Here is a 22,901-nt window from a genome sequence, read left to right as displayed (position 1 = left end):
GCTGAGGCAGGAGAATGGCGTGAACCCGGGAGGCGGAGCTTGCAGTGAGCCAAGATAGCGCCACTGCACTCCAGCCTGGGTGACAGAGCGAGACTCCGTCTCAAAAAAAAAAAAATTTAGAAGTCTAAAAGTATATAAAAAAGAAAAAGAGTTGCCTGAGCCCTTTTGTGGCCACACAGCACTGCCAGGGCAGTTAGGCAGGAGCAGCAGGGGGTGGAAAGGAAAGGGAGGCAGAAGAAGCAGCAGCTGCTTTATTTCAGAACAGGGTACAATAGGCCACACCTCTGTCCTGCACCTGGGGACCTTGGGCATGGATGAGCAAAGCAACCACAGGTCTGAAGAGACAAAGCAGAGGAAGCCTGAGCGTGCTTCTCCCCTGTGTGGAGGGGCAGGCCGCCATTGCTGTGGTGTGGCTCTTTTCATCTCCTCAGCTGTCCAGGGACTAGGGTATGAAGGGCAAGAAAACCAGGCCCAATATCCTCTAAAGTTAAGCTGAGGCAGGAGAGGGACACTCAAGGCAAGGGTGACAGGCCTTTCCTGTTGGCTGGAGAGCCAGTCTCCGGCCAGATTCTGGTGCCAATGGCAAAGGTGCCAAAGTGAGGGCAGCGCAGAGATGAGGAGGCTCTCAGGGAAAACACCCAGGGTGGGAGCAACCACAGAAGCCCCCCGCTGTGTCCACTCTCCAATCATGCTGGCCTTCTTCTCCCTCTTGGATGTGACCAGACATGCCCAGAGCTGCCTGCTCACGGTGGGTTGTCCTGCGCTGGGGCAGTCTCAACTACTGGTCTCACAGAAGAAGTCTTCAGGAAGCTCACTCAGGAGTCCATCCAGGTCATCTACAGAGAGGGGAATGATGGGTAGCCTTAGTGACAACATCAGGGTTCCATGTGACTCAGGTCCAAAGTTTCTGCCCTTCAGGAGGGCCTGGGCCTGGTTGTATAGCTGGGCAGGCGGCTCCTCCAGGCAGTGGTACCCATGCCAATGGGCCTGAGGCTGGCCTGACTTCCATCTTCCCTCTGCTCCCCTTGTACCCATACATGACAAAAGGCAGGGGCGTAATCCCTGGGCCATTCTGACAAGGAAGAGGATTCCCCTGGGCCTCACTGATTCCTCTCCTTCCATCCAGTCGTAGTGCCAAACAGGAAGGCTTCAGAGGTCACCTAGTGCAACTCTCATTGGCTGAGGGAGAAAGAGGGCTGGGAAAAGCCATTAGATGTGTTCAGAGTTACACAGTTCCTTAATTGGCTTCTCATCTGACAGTGGAAAATATCATCCCCTTCCTCAAAGTGCCTGTGTAAGACTACAGTTCTCAGATGTGGTACTTATGTCCGAGAACTTGGACACAGCTGACCTCGATAATCCCTAGCAATATTATTTACTAGTAGCAGCTAATACTGACTGAGTGCTTGCTCTGTGCCTCAATAAACATTCATAGGTAGGGCATCTCCGGGTAGCTCCTGTTATCAACCCCACTTTACCTGAAACAAACTTTTTTTTTTTTTGAGACAGAGTCTCACTCTGTCGCCCAGGCTGGAGTGCAGTGGCGTGATCTCGGCTCACTGCAAGCTCCGCCTCCCAGGTTCACGCCATTCTCCTGCCTCAGCTTCCCAAGTAGCTAGGACTATAGGCGGCTGCCGCCACACCTGACTAATTTTTTGTATTTTTTAGTAGAGACGGGGTTTCACCATGTTAGCCAGGATGGTCTCAATCTCCTGACCTCGTGATCCGCCCCCCCTTAGCCTCCCAAAGTGCTGGGATTACAAGCGTGAGCCACCACGCCCGGTCCAACAAAACAAGCTTTTAAGAGGTAAAACAACTTGCCCAACGTGAGCATACTCAAGCTCCATCTACACCAGAGCCACTGCTGCCAACTAGAAAACTCTTGCCTACTGGATGGGATCAGGAAACCCTGGGAGTAACTCAGATTGTCTGTAAGCTACACCCAAGAGCCTAGCTCTGCATCTGGCAAGAGCACTCAGTAAATATCACTGCTGGAAGGAAGGACAGAAGTTAGTTTGGGGAGCATTCACAATTTCATTATGGTGACTGGCACTGTACCCAGGGAGGTAGGACTGGAATTTGCTTATAACAAAAAAAGTTCCCCTGCATTAACTACACCGTGACTGTCTAGAGAAACAGGATATGAAATGAAGGGGAATGGCAATAAGCATGGGCTAGAAAACTGGGAAATTAGGAATCAGGTTAAGAATCAAAAATCAGGATTTGGGACGGGTGCGGTGGTTCATGCCTATAATCGCAGCACTTGGGAGGCTGAGGCGGGCAGATCACAAGGTCAGGAGATCAAGACCAGCCTGGCCAACATGGTGAAACCCCATCTCTACTAAAAATACAAAAATAGCCGGGTGTAGGGGCACGTGCCTTTAATCCCAGCTACTCAGGAGACTGAGGCAGAAGAATCGCTTTAACCGGGGAAGCGGAGGTTGCAGTGATCTGAGATTGTGCCACTGCACTCCAGCCTGGGCAACACAGCAAGACTCCATCTCAAAAAAAAAAAAAAAAATCAGTATTTATCTCCAGCAATATCTGGCCACCATTAGTAGCTTCCTGCTCGCAGGTCTGTCCCTCCACTGAAGATGTGACACCAGCCCTAATTTTTTTTTTTTCTGAGATGGAGTTGCTCTCTTTCGCCCCTGCTGGAGTGCAGTGGTGTGATCTCGGCTCACTGCAAGCTCCGCCTCCCGGGTTCACACCATTCTCCTGCCTCAGCCTCCTGAGTAGCTGGGACTACAGGCACCCACCATCACGCCCGGCTAATTTTTTATATTTTTAGTAGAGACGGGGTTTCACCGTGTTAGCCAAGATAGTCTCGATCTCTTGACCTCGTGATCCACCCGCCTTGGCCTCCCAAAGTGCTGGTATTAGAGGCGTGAGCCACCGCGCCCAGCCTACCAGCCCTAATATTCTATAGTCAACTCTCTGTCACTACCAGCAACCTTCTGGTGATGCCTTGGCTTGTCTCACAAAGAAAGAGTGCAGGCTTCCAGGCAATGCAAGATTCCAGGATAAGGGACGTATGCTTTTTCACAAGATACAATGGCCTTTCTGGTTTATCCATTGGTATACTGTGAATTAGGTAGTGTGAGAACACCTATCCATAATTGTGGGTGGAAACCTACCCAGGTACCGGGACAAGAGACTAAAGGCACAATATATAAATTATATATATATATAAAAATTATACTGAAGGCACAGTATAATAAACAGAATAAGAAAAGTTATACTAGAAATAGGACATAGAGATGATTATATATGGATTTTTTTTTTTTTTTTGAGATGGAGTCTTACTCTGTCACCCAGGCTGGAGTGCAGTGGCACGATCTCGGCTCACTGGAAGCTCCGCCTCCCGGGTTCATGCCATTCTCCTGCCTCAGCCTCCCGAGTAGCTGGACTACAGGTGCCCGCCACCACGCCCGGCTAATTTTTTGTGTATTTTTAGTAGAGACGGGGTTTCACCATGTTAGTCAGGATGATCTCAATCTCCTGACCTCGTGATCCGCCCACCTTGGCCTCCCAAAGTGCTGGGATTACAGGCGTGAGCCACTGCGCCCAGCTATATATGGATATTACCAATCATTAGTTTTTAGTACTAATCTCTGTATTATCATTATAACTGAGAAAAAAAACAGCCAGTATAGAGTCAGGAGCTGAAGGGACATTGTGAGAAGTGAGCAGAAGACAAGAGTGAAAGTCCTCTGTCACGCCCTGATAAGGGCTGCTTGAGGACACCTTGGTCTAGCAGTAGTGCCTGTGCCTGGGAAGGCACCCGTTACTTAGCAGAACTCGGTCTTGCGGTAGCGCCAGTGCCTAGGAAGGCAACCGTTACTTAGCAGACTGAGAAAGGGAGTCTCCCTTTCCTTGGGGGAGTTTGAGAACACTGCTCCACCAGCTCTTGTGAGACGCCTGACATTAGCCAGGCCTGCCCGCAGTCATCTGGAGGCTTCAGCGTCTCCCTGTGATGCTGTGCTTCAGTGGTCACGTTCCTTGTCCACTTTCATGTTCCGCCTGTATACCTGGTTCTTCTTTTAAGTTCTTGGAAGATAGCAGTAGTCAATTAGTGAAAGTATTAAAGTCTTTGATCTCTCTGATGAGTGCATAGAAAAAACGCTGACATATGCTGTCCTCCCTCCCTGCTTCAGCTACCACAAAGGGAAAGGCCCCCTGTCACGTGGACACGTGACTTGCTTGACCTTATCAATCTTTTGAGATGACTCACACTCCTTACCCTGCCCCCTTGCCTTGTATACAATAAATAGCAGCGCATCCAGGCATTTGGGGCCACTACCAGACTCCACGCATTGGTGGTAGTGGCCCCTTGGGCCCAGCTGTCTCTTTCCTACTTTCTCTTAGTCTCGTGTCTTATTTTTCTACAATCTCTCATCTCTACACACGAAGAGAAAACCCACAAGGCCCAGTAGGGCTGGACCCTACATCTGGCACCCAACTCTTGTCTTCTGGTCACTTCTCACAATGTCCCTTCAGCTCTTGACTCTATATTGGCTGTTTTTTTTCTCAGTTATAATAATAATGAAGAGATTAGTACTAAAAACTAATGATTGGTAATATCCATATATAATCATCCCTATATCCTATTTCTAGTATAACTTTTCTTATTCTAACTATTTTCTGTATTGTACTGGAACAGTTTGTGCCTTCAGTCTCTTGCCTCGGCACCTGGGTAGGTTTCCGCCCACATATAATCCTGTGAACTTTGGGGCCATACAGGATTGAATTTTTGGAATCAAAAAGCTAAAGATCAGGCTGGGCATGGTAAGTCATGTCTCTAACCCCAGTACTTTGGGAGGCAGAGACAGAAGGATCACTTGAGCCCCAGGAGTTCGAGCCCAGCCTGGGCAACACGGCAAAGCTGTCTCTACAAAAAATTTAAAAATTGCTGGGCATGGCCGGGCGCGGTGGCTCACGCCTGTAATCCCAGCACTTTGGGAGGCTGAGGCAGGCAGATCGCGAGGTCAGGAGATCGAGACCATCCTGGCTAACACAGTGAAACCCCGTCTCTACTAAAAATACACAAAAAATTAGCCGGGCATGGTGGTGGGCGCCTGCAGTCCCAGCTACTCAGGAGGCTGAGGCAGGAGAATGGCGTGAACCCAGGAGGCAGAGCTTGCAGTGAGCTGAGATCGCGCCACTGCACTTCAGCCTGGGCGACAGAGCGAGACTCCGTCTCAAAAAAAAAAAAAAATTGCTGGGCATAGTGGCACATACCTGTAGTCCCAGCTACTCGGGAGGCTGAGGTGGGAGGACTGCTTGAGCCTGGGAGGCCGAGGCTGTAGTGAGCCGTGTTCATAACACTGCACTCCAGCCTGGGCAGAAGAATGAGACCCTGTCTCAAAAATAAAAATTAAAATTAAAAAAGCTAAAACTAGATCCTGAATGGTGTTAGTTTCACCTGGGTGATGCTGCCTCCTGAGGAAGCAGCTGGCCCAACCACAAGGGGTCTGCATTTGGGCCTCTCTGGTTTGTAGCCTGGTTCTCCCAAAAACCAGTGGACGTCTGACTCCTCAGCACTCCTCTAAGCTTAGTCAGGATGGGAAATCTGCCTCTGTGGTCCAGTCGTCAGCCCACAGAGGACTCAGAGTGTGGCACAAAGACAGCGCCTGTCCATCTGGACAGGGGATGGTGATATTTCCTCCTTGTGGCTGATGGCACATAACCTGAAAATGGGGGAAACCTGTGGATGACACTTTGTTTTACATGGCCCCATCACACTGTTAACGAGTTTGTGGCCTGCAGCCTTGCCAAACAAGACACTGTATCTGATTTCTGTAAGATTATAGAAGATCCAAAGATTCATGGAAAGAGGAACAAGAAATAGCCAGGAAGATTCTGGTTCAGCTATTCAACAGGAAATAGAACCTCTCTTGCTCCCAGATGGGCTGACTGCCTTACCTGCTTCTGGGAGTTCTTCCTCAGGGGATGCCTCTGCCTCTAGGTTCTGTGCTGTTCTGAAGCCTTCCTCGGGCTTTGCAGCCACATCATGCTGGAAGCTCCCTGAATCCTGGGGACAGAGGATCTGGTTACCAATGCCTGTGTCCCTGAAATCCCTTCAGATGGCACCACCTCTACCCAGACAACCTCAAAGGAAAAGTGTGGGGCTCAGGAAAGAAACATGATGGGTCCAGGTGTGGTGGCTCACACCTGTAATCCCAGCATTTTGGGAGGCCGAGGCGGGTGGATCATTTGAGGTCAGGAGTTTGAGACAAGCCTGGCCAACATGGTGAAACCACATCTCTACTAAAAATACAAAAACAGAGCCGGGCATGGTGGCACGCGCCTGTAATCCTAGCTACTCGGGAGGCTGAGGCATGAGAATCACTTGAACCCAGGAGGCAGAGGTTGCACTGAGCCAATATCGTGCCACTGCACTCCAGCCTGGGTGACAGAGTGAGACCCTCTCTCCAAAAAAAAAAAAAGAAACATGATGGAAGAGTATGGCAGGGGCCAGCCACCCAGGCCCATGCTGAAGGGAGGGAGCTGAAACACCAAACACCCAAAGCAGCAGATAATAAACAAAACAAAAAACCAACCTCTTTTGGCTGATTTGCTTTCCTAGTTCTGTTGGTATCTAATGTTTTAGAGATTCTCTAAACTAGAGCAGAGAGTGAAGAGGCCATTCAGAAATACACTGAAGAGTTAGCCTGATATTTAAAATTAGCTGTTAACAATCCCCAAAGGAATATATAGCTAATATATGGGCAGGTAATTAAAACTGATAATTAAGGCCAGGCACAGTGGCTGATACCTGTAATCCCAGCACTTTGGGAGGCCAAGGCAGGAGGATCACTTGAGGTCGGGAGTTTGAGACTAGCCTGGCCAATATGGTGAAATCCCATCTCTACTAAAAATACAAAAACTAGGCCGGGCACGCCTAGTTCACGCCTGTAATCCCAACACTTTGGGAGGCCGAGGCAGGCGGATCACAAGGTCAGGAGTTCGAGACCAACCTGACCAACATGGTGAAATCCCATCTCTACTAAAAATACAAAAATTAGCCGGGTGTGGTGGCACACACCTGTAATCCCAGCTACTCAGGAGGCTGAGACAGGAGAATCACTTGAACCCGGGAGGTGAAGTTGCAGTGAGCTGAGAACATGCCACTGCACTGCAGCCTGGGTGACAGAGTGAGACTCCATCTCAAAAAAATAAATAAAAATAAATAAATACTGGTAATTAAATGGTTAACCATGGTTAGTCCTAGGAAATAGGAGTGGGGAAGGGTAGGATCCATTTTTTGCTTATTCTGTGCTATTTTGACTTATTTCAATAAGTATAGATAATTTGAAATTTAAAGGAAAAATAGGCCGAGCACAGTGGTTCATGCCTATAATCCCAGCACTTTGGGAGGCCAAGGCAGGCCAATTACCTGAGGTCAGGAGTTCGGGACCAGCCTGGCCAGTATGGCAAAACTCTGTCTCTACTAAAAAAATACAAAAAAATTTAGCTGGGCATGGTCCCAGCTGTTTGGGAGGCTGAGGTGGGAGAATCGCTTGAATCTGGAAGGCAGAGGTTGCAGTGAGCCAAGGTCACGCCACTGCACTCTGGCCTGGGTGACAGAGCAAAACTCTGTCTCAAAAAAAAAAAAAAAAGAAAAGAAAAGAAAAGAAAGAAAAAGAAAGGGTTTAGAAGTGGGGTGATTTTGAGAGAACGTGGAGGGACTAAGGGGAAAGATGCGGAAAATGGAAGTGGAAAGTTGGAGCTTAGATGAAAACCTCTGTATAAGGTGACTAGAGGTCATCAAGTCAAACGTACTATAACTATAGATGAAGCTGTTGCAAGGGAGGTGACAGGACTTGCCCAAGGTCACAGTACACGTTTTCAGTACACAAGATCCCAGGAAGGTAGTGGGGGCAGGGCATGTCAAGCCCAGGCTCTGCACTCTCACCCTGGAGTGGATCTGCCTGAAAGCCCATGCTTACCTCCCATAAATGCCAAATGCTCATCTCGGTTCCTAAAGAGGATGTCCCCACCAATGCTCTGTGCAGCTTCCCCCTAATTTAGCAGAGGCAGACGCCAAGAGGGAAGACACAGAGCAGGTGCCGGCTCACCTGACAGGCCATTTGTAGCTCACTGTTCTCCACACTGCCACCTGTAGCAGATCTGACCCTCGGTCATTTACTGCCGCCACCCCCTGGTGGGCCCTCCACTTGGTTAGTTCTCAAGTGACTCCTATCCTCTCAGATGTTCAAGCCTGCCATCAGATGCTCAGGGATCACCAAGAAGCCAGCTGCTCCTCTAGGTACTGTTACTGAGCCATCTGCCAGGCGGCTGGATGAGGGATGGGAGATGGTCCTGTCCCCAAAGATACCTTTTCACCTCAGAGCACCTGCCCCCTTCAGACCTCTGCTCCCCAGGGTGGAAGAGAGGAAGAAATCAGAAGATCCAGGCAGAAGGAGGGCCTTACCAGTCCTCCGTTCCATCCTGCTCCTCTTACCTTGGGGAAGGGCTGAGATGGCTTGAGGAAGCTCCCATCCCCAGAATCCGGGCTATAAATATGGACCAGGTTGTTGGGTGTCACGTTGAGGTAGTGATTTCGAAGTGAAGGAGAAAACACTCCAATCTGGAGTCAAGGAAAGGGAAGGTCAGTGTCCTGATGGAGCACTGGGAGCTGCCAGATGGCCACCTGGCTTCCACCTGCCTTTCACTTGGTGTCCTCTGCCTAGCCTTGGTGCCAAAAGAGAACCATTTGCCACAATCTCCCCTTAACACAACCCTCCATCCCTATCCACCCTGAAGAATGAGGGCCAGCTCAAGGGCTGCAGGCCTTCCCTCAGCTCAAGCCAGGGCCTAGCAATGGTTCAGCCACTCCATGCCTGGTGTTGTAGAGGAAGGCAGCCAGACAGGTAAGGAGACAGACACTGAGGGCTCTATCTGGGGGGCAGTGGTGTGCAGAGCTGTTCCCCATACCTGCTTCAGCAGCAGCACTGAGCCAGGCTTCAGCTCATTCTGGTGCGTCTCCAGCAGCAACCTGTGCACCGTCCCCTGCATCTCTCCTGCAAATACCACATGGCCCATCAGTCTCGGGGTCAAGGGCAGCACAGCGACTGGTATGGGCCCTGGCTGGGAAGTGGGCTGCTCACTGCCTCAGTTTTCCTGTCTGCAAAGGGAGAGGGTGATTCCACCTAATTTCCTGGCCTCAATGGAGCCCACTCATCAGACAACCTAGGACCTAATTCCTTACCCGTGGGGTCCTTGAAAACCACACTGGCGTCCATTGTGCTCCGAGTCAGGGACTTGATCATCACCGCCATGTTGGGGACCTTGTTCCTAGGAAGCTGCTTCAGGGCTGCCTGCTTACAAGGAGAGGCATATGCTGAGCCTTCCACGGCCCACCTGTGACTTCCCAGGTCTCCAAGTGTGCCAGGGCAACTGGGGGTAGGAGAGGTCAGAGTATAGTTATAATGATGATCTTCCTTGTGGAGGACAAGGAAGTATCCCATCTCTCTCTGGCAGACCTAGAGCTGGGAGGTCCTTCATTTCTCTCCCCTGCCTCCTTTCTTTTTGATTTTTATTTTTATTTTTTTTGAGACGGAGTTTCACTCCCAGGCTGGAGTGCAATGGCACAATCTCGGCTCACTGCAACCTCCGCCTTCTGGTTTCAAGCGATTCTCCTGCCTCAGGCTCCCAAGTAGCTGGGATTACAGGCGCCTGCCACCACGCCCGGCTAATTTTTGTATTTTTAGTAGAGACGGGGTTTCACCATGTTGGCCAGGCTTGTCTTGAACTCCTGACCTCGTGATCCACTCACCTCGGCCTCCCAAAGTGCTGGGATTACAGGCATGAGCCACCGCACCCAGCCTATTTTTTTATTTTTGAGATGGAGTCTCGCTTTGTCACCCAGGCTGGAGTACCGTGGCACGACCTTGGCTCACTGCAACCTCCGCCTCTGGGTTCAAGCAATTCTCCAGCCTCAGCTTCCCGAGTAGCTGAATTACAGGCACATGCCACCAAGCCTGGCTAATTTTTGTATTTTCAGTAGAGATGGGGTTTCACCATGTTGGCCAGGCTGGTCTCGAACTCCTGACCTCAAGTGATCCGCCCGCCTCAGCCTTCCAAAGTTCTGGGATTACAGGCGTGATCTACCCCGCCTGACCTGTTTGGTTTTTGTTTTTTTTCTTGAGACGGAGTTTCACTCTTATTGCCCAGGCTAGAGTGTAATGGCACATCTTGGCTCACTGCAACCTCTGCCTTCCAGGTTCAAGCAATTCTCCTGCCTCAGCCTCCTGAGTAGCTAGAATTACAGGCATTTGCCAACACGTCCAGCTAATTTTGTATTTTTAGTAGAGACAGGGTTTCTCCAGGTTGGTCAGGCTGGTCTTGAACTCGCGACCTCAGGTGATCCGCCCACCTTGACCTCTCAAGATTATAGGTGTGAGCCACCACGCCCGGTCTTGGGTTTTTTTAAAGGAGACAAGCTCTCGCTCTATTGCCCCGGCTGGAGGGCAGTGGCACGATCATAGTTCACTGTAGCCTCAACCTCCTAAGATCAAGTGATCCTCTGGCCTCAGCCTCCCTAGTAGCTGGGACTATAAGACATGTGCCACCACATCCAGCTAATTTTTTTTTTCGTATTTTTTTGTAGAGACAGGGTCTCGCTTTGCTGCCCAGGCTGGTCTCCAACTCCTGACCTTTGTGATCCTTCCACCTCAGCCTCCCAAAATGCTGGGATTACAGGTGTGAGCCACTGTGTCCAGCACTTTCTTTTGTTTATATGTGTTTACACAGTGTTCCATCATAGCAGTCACAGGCAGGGATATGTTGGCACATGTACTGGCATGTCTCTACACACAACCCTTAACCACTAGGGAGCTTTGCGGGTGGCAGTGTGCTCACCCTACCCCATCCAGGGCCTGGAAGTACAGAGGCATGCCATAACCCACCCTCTCCTTCCACCTGGGCCCAATCCTATGGATGACAGTGAAAAGGTAGGTAAGTGGAAGATACAACCAAAGGGGCTTCGTGCTGTTGCTTGTATAGGGTAAGAGGGAGCAAACAGCCCCTTCCTAAGGTGGAGTAGGGCAGTAGGTCAGAGAGAGGGAGAAAAATGGTCTTTCTTTTGGGTCTCAGCACCCAGAATCCTTACCTTGCGCAGCACCATGACAATGCTGTAGGTACAGAGGAAGCAGCTAGGGTCTCTCTCATCCAGGCCTAGCGCGGATTTCATGGTCAGCCAGGGCCCTCGCCCAAAATCCTCCTCCACAGATGCCTGGGAACTAGCAACAATCTGGTACCACAGAGCAGAGTGGGAGCCTGTATGAATAGGTCTACCTTGCTACAGACTCTTGATTGAAACAGGGTGGAAGGGTGAGAGAGGAAAGGCAAATCCCCTCGGAAAAACTGTAGTACAATGGCCACAGTCTCTCCTCTCATTTATCTCCAAGGCCAGAAAATGGCATGTGACATCTTTTTTTTTTTTTCTTTTTCTTTTTTTTTTCTGATTGCTTTGGCATTTGAAGCATGTGAAAATCGTGTTGCATATCACAGGTTTCATTCAGCAGATACTCTTTTTTTTCCTTTTTAAAATCAGGTCCTGGCTGAAGGACTAGGTATGAAAAACAAATTTTTAATAAAATCAGCTCCTGGGCCGGACGTGGTGGCTCACACCTGTTATCCCAGCACTTTGGGAGGCCGAGGCGGGTGGATCACCTGAAGACAAGAGTTTGAGACCAGCCTGGCCAACATGGTGAAACCTCGTCTCTACTAAAAATACAAAAATTGGCCGGGCGCAGTGGCTCACACCTGTTACCCCAGCACTTTGGGAGGCCGAGGCGGGCAGATCATGAGGTCAGAAGATGGAGACCATCCTGGCTAACATGGTGAAACCCCATCTCTATTAAAAATACAAAAATTAGCCAGGCATGGCGGCACACGCCTGTAGTCTCAGCTACTCAGGAGGCTGAGGCAGGAGAACAGCCTGAACCCAGGTGGCGGAGGTTGCAGTGAGCCGAGATCACGCCACTGCACTCCAGCCTGGGCAACAGAGCGAGAATCCGTCTCAAAAACAAAATAAAATAAAATAAAATCAGCTCCTGACTTTAACTGCATTGAAGCAGAAGGCTATCCACACTTATTTTTTGTAACAGACTCAAAAAGTCTTAGGGGTAGGGATCCACCACATATATTTATAGGCTTCCAGAGTGGCTTAGCCATTTTGAAACCAGTCATATTCTATTTGGGATGCTTCTAGCTTTAACAATTAACCTTCTTACATTAATACATGCTTTGAATCCATAGAGTATTTGCTGCTTTGGATCTGAAATGGACTGGCAGATCTGCGGAGCTACAGCAGAGAAAAAATACTGGGGAGAATTAAAAGCAAAACTGGGTTTGAGGGCAGAGCAGGTCAACCAGAACCCCAAGGAGAAGGGAAGCAGGGTCTCACCCACCAGAGGGAACCCAGCAAAGGCAAGAGAAGGCAGATCCTTCCCAGCTTGGTTCTCAGAAACCTGAGAGGAAGGGCTCCTGAGACACAATCTCATAATACTTATCACAGTCTCCTCCCCTGGGGGAAGCTGGAGCTAGCTGGGTCTTTATTTCTTAGATGGGAAAGAAGGCTGGACCCATGGCATCAGATAATACCTACCTGGCACCAGGACAGGCCTCACTTAATGCCAGTAAAATTGCTGCCTCCCCCAACTACCTGCCTCAAATGCCTTTTAGTGTGTGACACCAGTAAACAGGCGTAGCAGCATCAGCTCTTGATTCTTAACTCCTGAAACACACAGGGACGCCCCTCACTCTCAAATCACACCCAGAAAGTTAACATTTGCATAAGTTACCTCTGTCTGGAATTTAGCCACAGCACCATGGGTCGGAGTTTGGGGCGTGGAAACCATGATGTCCTCCAGACTTCTCCCACTCTGCTGAGAGGGGAGGGAAGGAGAAGGTGAGAGCAAGCTCAGCAGCTGTTATTTACAAGTATAGCTTATTGTCTGGTTTACATAATGAGTTCAGGAAATGATCAGGGACAATTAACACATATTACATCTCTCCTAACAAAGTCTCAGGAGCCTCTTTGGCAGCTCAAAAAAGATACTTTGGGGATTGGTTTGAAAATGTGAGGAAGCCTGAGCTAGCCCAGGTGCAAAAACCAGGGCTGCCTGAAGGGGGCAGTGACCCAAACAGAGAGGCCTGGCCAGGCACAGCAGCTCACGCCTGTAATCCCAGCACTTTGGGAGGCTGAGGCGGGTGGATCACCTGAGGTCAGGAGTTCGAGACCAGCCTGGCCAATATGGAGAAACCCCATCTCTACCAAAAATACAAAAATAAGCCAGGCCTGGTGGCCCATGCCTGTAATGCCAGCTACTTGGGAGGCTGAGGCAGGAGAATCTCTTGAAGCCGGGAGGAGGAGGTTGCAGTGAGCCGAGATTACAGTGAGCCAAGATTGTGCCACTGCACTCCTGCCTGGACGAGAGAGCAAGACTCTGTCTCAAAAAAAAAAAGAAAGAAAAATTGAGAGGCCTGTGATGAGCAAAGGGGCAGCTTTCCCCAAGTCCTAACCCTTTACTCCAGGGAGATCCAGCCCAGAAGGAACATAGACAGCCTCTTTGGATATCTGCTAACGTGCTAGGGAAGAACAAGTAACAGGCAGAAATTGTTTCAAACACCCTTAAAATGGGAGTAAGAGGGCACACCTATCACAACCAGTCCAGATCCTCAGAGTCCAATTATCTGGGATCTAATCCAAGACTAGTTTAATCCAAGTCTCACCAGGGGTGTCTCCTTTTCAGCCCCAGCTTCCCCACACCTGCCACAATGAACTGTTCTGTGGATCTGAGAGCACCTCGCTCTTCTGCCTCTGTGCCCTTACACATGCTCTTCCCTGCTTTCCCACTGCCGGAACATCCACAGAGCACAGCGCCCGCTCCGCCACACACCTGTTAACCTCCTACTCATCCATCCAAAGCTCACTCAGCGAGCCTAAGGCAGAGCCAGTGTCTTCCCAGCACCCAGGGAATGACTCCTATTCACACTGTGTGCTTTGTGCATGTTTGTTTGTTTGCATCTGTTTGTTCCATTTCACTGTAAGCTCTTTAGGACAGGAACTATTTCTTTTAATCTCTGTATTCTCAGTTCCAAGCAAATTGTCCAACACGTGAGTCCTTAACAAATGTACATGAATGACTTCCTGCCCTAGTGCACACCTGTAGTCCCAGCTATATGGGAGGCTAAGGAGGGAGAATGGCTTGAGCCCAGTTCAGGACCAGCCTGAGCAACATAGCCAATCTCTAACTCTTAAAAAAAGGAAAAGAGGGTCTTCTTAAAAAAAAGGAAAAGAGGGTCGGGCGTGGTGGCTCACGCCTGTAATCCCAGCACTTTGGGAGGCCGAGGCGGGCGGATCACTTGAGGTCAGGAGTTCGAGACCAGCCTGGCCAATATGGTGAAATTCTGTCTCTACCAAAAATACAAAAATTAGCCAGGCATGGAGGCAGGGGCCTGTAGCCCCAGCTACTCAAGAGGCTGAGGCAGGAGAATGGCTTAAACCTGGGAGGCAGAGGTTTCAGTGAGCTGAGATTGTGCTGCTGCACTCCAGCCTGGATGTTGCAGCAAGACTCCATCTCAAAAAAAAAAGGGAGAAGAAAAAAGAAAATTATGATGTCCTCAGAGCCTTAAGCACTTCTTTCACAGTGGATTTTCTAGCATTCAATTCTTCCCTTTTATTTCTCCTGCAGCTTTGAAAAGCCTCTCTGCATTTCCTTCCTTCCTTCCCTGCAAGAGGGAAGATATGCTAGGGCTGGACAGTGCTGGAACCCTGCTTCTCTCCCTTGCCCCCCAAATCCTAGAAAGCCAGCTCACTCACCTGGTGAGGCAGGATCCCAGCTGGGCCAGGGAAACGGCGAGTTTTGGCTCGAGTGGAGGGGTGGGTGGGCTGCTGGGGTGTCCGGCTGGCAGCAGTGACCAGCTGCACCAGGTGGTTGGTGACTATGGGTGTCTGCAGAGCTCCCTGGGGACCCAGGGAGGAATGGGGACCTTTTGGGGTACCAACAGGAGACCCAGTGGAAGACACTGGAGCTTGGGGTTGTAAGGGTATCCGAGGAAATAATCCAGAGCTAGTCCTTGAGGGAGTAGAACAGCTTGAGTTGGGAGTTCGAGGTCTGGGTAAATGAGCTTTGCCACTTAACCAGGAACTTGGAGACTGGAATGGCTGACAAGGGAAACGATTTTGAGGGCTGCTCTGAATGGTCCCTGTAGCAGCTTGGAGAGGCTGAAGTGCTTGAACAGGGGAGCGTTGTGGACTGACTTCCCAGTGGGGTTGCTGAGTGGGAACTGTTAAGGCAGTTGGAACAGGAAGGTGACCCACAGCACCAGGTCTCAAGGGGGGTCGCGGAGTCCTACACTGGATGACAGGATCTAGAGACTTATCCTGGGCTGACATGATACCCGCTTTGTGAGGGGCAGGCACGGGCCTCTTCTGGCAAGATCCACTCAGATCAACTACCCGGGCCTTTTTAGCCAATACTGAACCCTCCCGCTGCTGGGCAGGCAGGATTGGTGTGGCCTCACTGCTGACTCCACATTCCAGCTCCACGCCAGGCTCCTCCAACTCCATGCTTGCCAGGACTTTATCAAATTCGTCTTGTTCAGGCCCCTCAAAGTCACCAACTTGCTGCTGTTGGCTCTCAAAGGTGAGTAGGGGGTATAAGGCTGAGGACTGAGGTCTTGCTGGCTCTCTGAGCAATTCTGTCACTGTCACTCTTCTCTGATTGCCAATCCAGCTGCTGGAAGTAGACACAGGCCTTAGTGGAGCTGTTCCTATGCATGATGGACGGCTGTCGGCACTGGGCATGCTGGAGGCAGGGAGGCAGAGGTCCACGTCTGGCAGGCCCAAAGCCTCTGAGGGAGCAGTGGGGTGTAACGGCAGCAGCCTGGAGGACTGTGCCTGCACAGTCTCCTGTGGCCTAGAAGAGACAGGTCTCAGGCGCCCAGTATTCATAGGCAGTGAGCCAGCAAACTGGTTTTCTGCATCTTCCACAGCAGACAAGAAATCCTACAAGGAAGCAGAGATGGTACGTCTTGGCATCTGGAAATCAAGAACCCCTCTGCTTTTCCTGTTCAGGCACATGGCGTGTATGTTTGTGTGTAGATACTTGAAAGAAACCAAAGCATGAGGGTCAGGCACGGTGGCTCATGCCTGTAATCCCAGCACTTTGGGAGGCCAAGGTAGGAGGATCACTTGAGGTCAGGAGTTCCAGACCAGCCTGGACAGCATGGCAAAACCCTGTCTCTACTAAAAATAAAAAAATTAGCTGGGCATGAGGGTGCACACCTGTAATTCCAGCTACTTGGGAGGCTGAGGCAGGAGAATCACTTAAACCTGAGAGGCAGAGGTTGGCAGTGAGCTGAGATGGTGCCACTGCACTCCAGCCTGGGTGACAGAGTGAGACTCTGTTTCAAAAAAAAAAAAAAAGAAAAAGAAAAAGAAAAAGAAACCAAAGCATGAAAGACAATGGTGGTGTCTCTGTCTCTTACCACCTCTGACCTCACCCATGGGCCTACACAAGGCTCTATCAAAAACACTCCAATCTAAGGCTGAGTCTTCAGGTAACCTCTTTCTTCAGTCTTCATGGGTGGGGAGAGAGGCAGTTAGAGGAGGACAGCAGGAGAAGCAAACGTTCCAGGGCACCAAGAAGTCAGACAAATCACCCTAGGTCACACAACAACCATCTCAAGGAAACCACTTTCTGGTTTCTGGCCTGTTATCTAAACAGGGATCTATCCAGCTGGTCATGCTGCCTGTCCTTAGCTCACTCCTCATCCCCAATACACACTCTTGCGCTTTCTCACACACACACACACACACACACACACACACACACACACATACACACTACACAGAGATAGCTACCCTTCAGTAAGCCAGAGAGGCCTTGGAGCCAGCAAAAAAGGCAGAAGTTAAATATAGCTTTTCAGGCAAGTTAAATAAAGTATGGATTCCAGTTGGGAAGCAAGGTGAGACTGACACCTTCAAGAGCAACAGACCTATTCTGAGGGTGGTTTTGAGTCAGAACTGCTGATTTCACTGACAGGAGGGTCCCCACCACCCCCACCCTCTGCTGCCGCACTGGATTGTCTGGGCTAGAGAAAGGCTTTTTCCTGCTTTGTGTATTATTAAGTGAGTCCCATACTGAGGCAGGACCACCACAGGACTCAACAATAATAATAATGACCAGAACTATAGCAGTAATAAAATCCTGGTGACTCTGGAGGTTGATGATCTTTTTTCTCCCAAAGAGCTCACTCTCAGACATGACGTCATCTGCTTTAGGAAGGGGGAAGGGACTGATCTGCCATTTTCAGGGAACAGAAACTTCAGCTGTCAGATTCCTTTACTCTAATTCCATCACTCGCCTAGCAGTCCCATCATCACCTTGTAAGACCCAAGAGGGTCATTTTAACAGTCACTTTTTCAGCCTGTAATCACACATCTCCAAAGCTGAAAGACAAAGACAAGGACACATCTCCTTGACAAAACTGGCAGTTGTGAATTATTTGTAAACAAAAATCCGGACAGGCCCGCTGGCTCACACCTGTAATTCCAGCACTTTGGGAGGCCGAGGCAGAAGGATCATTTGAGCCCAAGAATTCGAGACCAACCTGGGCAACTTAGTAAGACCCTGTCTCTACAAAAAAACGAAAAATTAGCTGGGCATGGTGGCACACACCTGTAAGCCCAGCTACTGAGGAGGCTGAAGTGGGAGGATCACTTATGCCTGGGAGGTTGAGGTTGCAGTGAGCCGTGATTGTGCCACTGCACTCCAGCCTGGGTGACAGAAAGAGATCCTGTCTCCAAAAAAAGAAAGAAGTTTACACGGTGGGGGCTGCTGGGGGCAGGGAGGTGGAGAGCATCAGGAAGAATAGCTAATGCATGCCGGGCTTACTACCTAGGTGATGGGATGATCTGTGCAGCAAACCACCATGGCACATGTTTACCTATGTAACAAACCTGCACACGTACCCCTGAACGTAAAATAAATGTTGAAGAGAGGAAAAAAAAGAAATATCCCTGGCTGGGCCATTCCCAGAAACTCTGATTTAATTGGTGTGTGGTAGAGCCTAGACGAGGGTAATTCTAACGTGCAAGCTTTGGATCTAGTCTCACCCCTCATCTTGTGATTAGACAGAGGGAAGGGAAGAACATCTGAGGCAGAAGAGCATCCCTCATATTGTAGAAGAGAAAACAGAAGACCAGAGAATAAAGTAACTTGCCCTGATTCACACAGCCAATTGCTGACCCCTGGCCTCCTGCCATCCAGTAACTATGCTGTCTCTTACATGGTTCAGGCTCTACATACACAGCCCTTCCCACCACAAGTATGTTATCACAGAGGCGAATTAAATCAGCTAGATGACACAGCTTCCAGGAAGGAGCCCTTATAATTTAAAGGTATGACAATTATGCAATTCATCTCTCTGGTTTTTTGTTTCTAAGACAGTTAAGTAGGTTGTTTACATTTCTCATCACTTCTCAGCACCTCACAGGCAAAAACATACACATGTCAACTAAAAGGAGGCTGGTACAGGCTAATCCAAAATGTTCTGAACCTGAGTGTTTACATTTTAAGACCTCGTCTGCCACCTCTAATCATCAACACTTCCCTACCTCATCTTCAAACTCCTCTTCCACAGCAAACAGCTTCTGCAAACTGCACGCCTGAAAAGAAAACAAACCAACTGGGGTTGAGAAATACCGTTTGCAAGCACATTCTGTCCTCACTCTGCTTCTTCCCAGCACTAACAATACCATCAGATATATTGCTTTTTGTTTGTTTTTGCTACGGCTGGGAAAGGACTAAGGAATGAGAAGAAATGGGATTTCGTTAAAGACTTAAACAATCTAGGGCTGGGCGTGGTGGCTCATGCCTGTAATCCCAGCACTTTGGGAGGCCAAGGCAGGTGGATCTCCTGAGGTCAGGAGTTCGAGACCAACCTGGCCAACATGGAGAAACCTCGTCTCTACTAAAAATACAAAAGTTAGCTGGGCATGGTGGCTCATGCTTGTAATCCCAGCTACTCGGGAGGCTGAGGCAGGAGAATTGCTTGAACCCAGGAGGCAGAGGTTGCACTCCAGCCTGGGCGACAGAGTGAGAGTCTGTATCAAAAAAAAAAAAAAAAAAAAAGACCTAAGTGTTCTAAAAAACTTACTTAGCTGTGTGTAGTGGCTCATTCCTGCAGTCCCAGCTACTTGGGAGGCTGAGGTGGGTGGATCCCTAGAGCCCAGGAGTTTGAGGCTAGACTGGGCAACATAGTAAGACCCGCCTCTTAGAAAAAGATTAAAACACTTTCTGCCAGGCGCGGTGGCTCATGCCTATAATCCCAACACTTTGGGAGGCCAAGGCTGGTGAATCACCTGAGGTCAGGAGTTCAAGACCAGCCTGACCAACATGGTGAAACCCCATCTCTACTAAAAATACAAAATTAAGTCGGGCGCGGTGGCTCACGCCTGTAATCTCAGAACTTTGGGAGGCTGAGGTGGGGGCGGATCACAAGGTCAGGCGTTCGAGACCAGCCTGGCCAACATATTGAAACCCTGTCTCTACTAAAAATACAAAAAATTAGCCGGGCCTAGTGGAGCATGCCTGTGATCTCAGCTACTTGGGAGGCTGAGACAGGAGAATTGCTTCAACCCGGGAGGTAGAGGTTGCAGTGAGCCAAGATTGCGCCACTGAACTCCAGCCTGGGCGACACAGCAAGACTCTGTCTTAAAAAAAAAGGAAAGAAAGATTAAAAAACTTTCTTGTAACATAATCCACTCAGAACCATCTGCACTAATCCTGGAAGGGAAGAAAGGGGGCAAAGGGAAGGCTGCCTAGGGGAGCAAGGGCAGTTCTCCAGGACTGTGCACATGGGCGTAAACATTTTGTTTTTGTCTTTTGTTTTGAGACAGGGTCTTACCCTATTGCCCAGACTGGAGTGCAGTGGCGAGATCATAGCTCACTGCAGCCTCAATCTCCTAGGCTCAAGTGACCCTCCCACTTCAACCTCCTGAGTAACTGGGACTACAGGTGTGCACCACCATGCTTAGCTAATTTTCTTTTTTTTTTTTTTCTTCCTGAGACGGAGTCTTGCTCTGTTGCCCAAACTGAAGTCCAGCAGCACGATCTTGGCTCACTGCAACCTCCATCTTCCGGGTTCAAGCAATTCTCCTGCCTTAGCCTCCCAAGTAGCTGGGATTACAGGCCAAGCCACAACACTCAGCTATTTTTTTTGTATTTTTAGTTGAGACAGGGTTTCACCATGTTAGCCAGGCTGGTCTTGAACTCCTGACCTTGTGATCTGCCCGCCTCAGCCTCCCAAAGTGCTGGGATTACAGGTGTGAGCCACTGCGCCCAGCCTAATTTTTAAATTTTTGTAGATACGGGGCCTCACTACATCGCCCAGGCTAGTCTTGAACTCCTGGGCTCAAGTGATCCTCCCACTGTGGCCTCCAAAGTGCTGGGATTATAGGTGTCAGCCACAGGCCGGTCATGGTGGCTCACTCCTGTAATCCCAGCACTTTGAGATGCCAAGGCAGGTGGACCACCTGAGGCCAGGAGTTCAAGAACAGCCTGGCCAACAAAGTGAAACCCCATCTCTACTAAAAATAGAAATAAGTTAGCTGGGGTGGTGGTGCCCGCCTGTAATCCCAACTTGTTGGGAGTCTAAGGCAGGAGAATTGCTTGAACCTGGGAAGTGGAGGTTGCAGTGAGCGGAGATCGCACCACTGCACTTCAGCCTGGGCCACAGAGTGAGACTCTGTCTCAAGAAAACAAACAAACAAAAACAGGTGTCAGCCACGGCCCCTGGCTTGGGCCTAAGGATTTTGCAATATCCCAAAGGTTTCGCCTGACCAATCTTATGTCAAACATAAGAGAAACTACCATAAATCCAAACACGTCCGCACAGTGGCATTGTTTCTGCAAATGAAGCCAGTAGTTTCCCTACCTAATCCAAGGCCCAAGTTAGGGTCCCAGGAGAGTAGGATGCCCCAGTCCAGGGTTCCTTGTTTCTAGCCAGCAGGGCTGCTGTAGCCAGCTCCTGATGAGTGACAAACCCAGAGCAGAGGTGGTGCCTAACTCCAGATGCCAGAGCCGCAGAAGCTACAGCTGGCGATACAGTTTCCAAGACTCTAAGGGTCAGAGTGAAAGAGGTGGGCGGGAGGCGGCGGTTGCAGTGAGCCGAGATCGCGCCACTGCACTCCAGCCTGGGCGACAGAACGAGACTTCGTCCAAAAAAAAAAAAAGTGGAAAGGGTGGGGCGGGGAGGGGAAAGAGATGGACCCAAGCGGTAGTGACATCTGAGCGCACTGGAAAGAGGGGTTTCCCAGGAGGGTAGGAAGGCAACAGGAGGGAAACTGAGGCCCGGGGGAGGAGAATGCTTTCTCAGGGTCTCCGGCGCGTCCATGACAAGCCCTGACGACGGCCCAGGTCTCCCAACTCCGCCGAACCCCCACCCAGACCCCGGTCCTGCAGCTTGCGCGGGCGAGGGGCTGCAACCCCACGAGCAGTTCCGGAGGCCGGGGGGCCCTGCGGCCCGCCAGCCCCCAAGCTGGGCGCGGCATTACCATAGCGACGGCGGGTGGGCCTCGGCGGGCAGGTTGGCCCGGCACCCCGAGTCCGGGGAGTCGCCGGGGCCTTAGACACGACCCAGGTGGAAGTCTCGGACTCCGAGGGACAGTGCTGCCGGGGTGGGGTCAAAGGGATGAGTCTCTGCGATATACGGAAAGTCGCCGGGAGAGTAGGGGCAGGCGCCTCAGGCCGCATTCGAAGACGCCGCCACTCAGGCGTCTCCGCCTTCTTAAAGGGGCGGGCATATTTCTTTCCCGCCGACACAAAGGTCCTCGCTCTGGTCTTCCGCTCTGGTCTTAAAGGGGAAACGGATGGGCTCTCGGTCGCCCCCAAGCGGCTCCTTTTCCCAGTCGGCTGGTTCAGCACTGGTTCAGGTGAGATCAAGCATCTTGGCCCCACGATGCCTAATCCTGCCCCGCTCCTTTCTTTTCCGTTCTTTTTTTTTTTTTTTTTTTTTTTTAAACCGAATCTCGCTCTGTCGCCCAGGCTGGAGTGCAGTGGCTTGATCTCGGCTCACTGCAACCTCCGCCTCCCGGGTTCAAGCGATTCTCCTGCCTCAGCCTTCCAAGTAGCTGGGATTACAGGCGTGAGCCATGGCACCCGGCCTCCCTGCTTGACTTAATACTGCTTCAGAGCAAGACTGTGGCTTTTCACCTTTGTGAACCAGCATGTGGCACATTGAAGACACTCAGAAAATGAGTTTGTTTTTGTTTTTGTTTTGAGACTTACTTTACTCCCTTACCCAGGCTGGAGTGCAGTGGCACAGTCATGGCTCACTGCAGCCTCCATCTCTTGGGCCCAAGCAGTCCTCCCACCTCAGCCTCCTGAGTAGCTGGGACCACAGGCACACACCACCAAGCCCAGCTAACTTTTTTTTTTTTTTTGAGACGGAGTCTCACACTGTCGCCCGGGCTGGAGTGCAGTGGCACGATCTTAGCTCACTGCAACCTCTGCCTCTCAGGTTCAAGCAATTCTCCTGCTTCAGCCTACCAAGTAGCTGGGATTACAGGTGCCCGCCACCACGCCCGGCTAATTTTTTTTTTTTTTTTTGAGACAGAGTCTTGCTCTGCAGGACAGGCTGGAGTGCAGTGGCATGATCTCGGCTCATGCCTCCTAGGCTCAAGCTTCTGCCTCCTAGGCTCAAGCAATTCTCCTGCCTCAGCCTCCCGAGTAGCTTGGATAACAGGCGTGTGCCATCATGCCTGGCTAATTTTTGTATTTTTAGTAGAGACAGGGTTTCACCATGTTGGCCAGGCTGGTCTCGAACTCCTGACCTCAGGTAATCTGTCCGCCTCTGCCTCCCAAAGTGCTGGGATTACAGAC

The 22,901-nt window shown here is 50.3% G+C and overlaps 1 protein-coding gene across 10 annotated transcripts; it reads right to left on the bottom strand.

The window, feature by feature from the left end:
* Window positions 1–237: 237 nt before the first annotated feature.
* Window positions 238–21,865, bottom strand: HROB (homologous recombination factor with OB-fold). 10 transcript variants are annotated; one of them, XM_063656727.1, is made up of 11 exons: window positions 21,575–21,792; window positions 20,956–21,139; window positions 18,635–18,685; window positions 14,834–16,021; window positions 12,813–12,896; window positions 11,117–11,257; window positions 9,215–9,326; window positions 8,941–9,026; window positions 8,468–8,593; window positions 5,926–6,034; window positions 238–836 (listed from the first exon to the last, which is right to left on the bottom strand). In XM_063656727.1, the coding sequence occupies exons 4-11, from the start codon at window positions 15,965–15,967 to the stop codon at window positions 775–777; spliced, it is 1,854 nt and encodes a 617-aa protein (XP_063512797.1). In that variant the 5' UTR covers window positions 15,968–16,021; window positions 18,635–18,685; window positions 20,956–21,139; window positions 21,575–21,792; the 3' UTR covers window positions 238–774. The 10 variants fall into 10 exon arrangements, with proteins under 10 accessions (XP_063512797.1, XP_054314588.2, XP_054314589.2 ...); XM_054458613.2 differs by lacking the exon at window positions 20,956–21,139 and having other exon boundaries at window positions 21,575–21,865; XM_054458614.2 differs by lacking the exon at window positions 20,956–21,139 and having other exon boundaries at window positions 9,215–9,323; window positions 21,575–21,865.
* Window positions 21,866–22,901: the final 1,036 nt, after the last annotated feature.

This window comes from Pongo pygmaeus, chromosome 19 (assembly GCF_028885625.2).
Source record: "Pongo pygmaeus isolate AG05252 chromosome 19, NHGRI_mPonPyg2-v2.0_pri, whole genome shotgun sequence".
Classification (NCBI taxonomy): Eukaryota; Metazoa; Chordata; class Mammalia; order Primates; family Hominidae; genus Pongo; species Pongo pygmaeus.
This window is presented reverse-complemented; position numbering and strand designations above follow the sequence as displayed.

Bases quoted from the DNA above. Each gene is read 5' to 3' on its own strand.
- HROB (XM_054458613.2), bottom strand. The intron at 12,897-14,833 runs GTGAGTGAGCTG...CTCCCCTCTCAG, and splicing joins CTGGGATCCTGCCTCACCAG to CAGAGTGGGAGAAGTCTGGA. The intron at 837-5,925 runs GTAAGGCAGTCA...CCCTCTCTGTAG, and splicing joins GGAAGAACTCCCAGAAGCAG to ATGACCTGGATGGACTCCTG.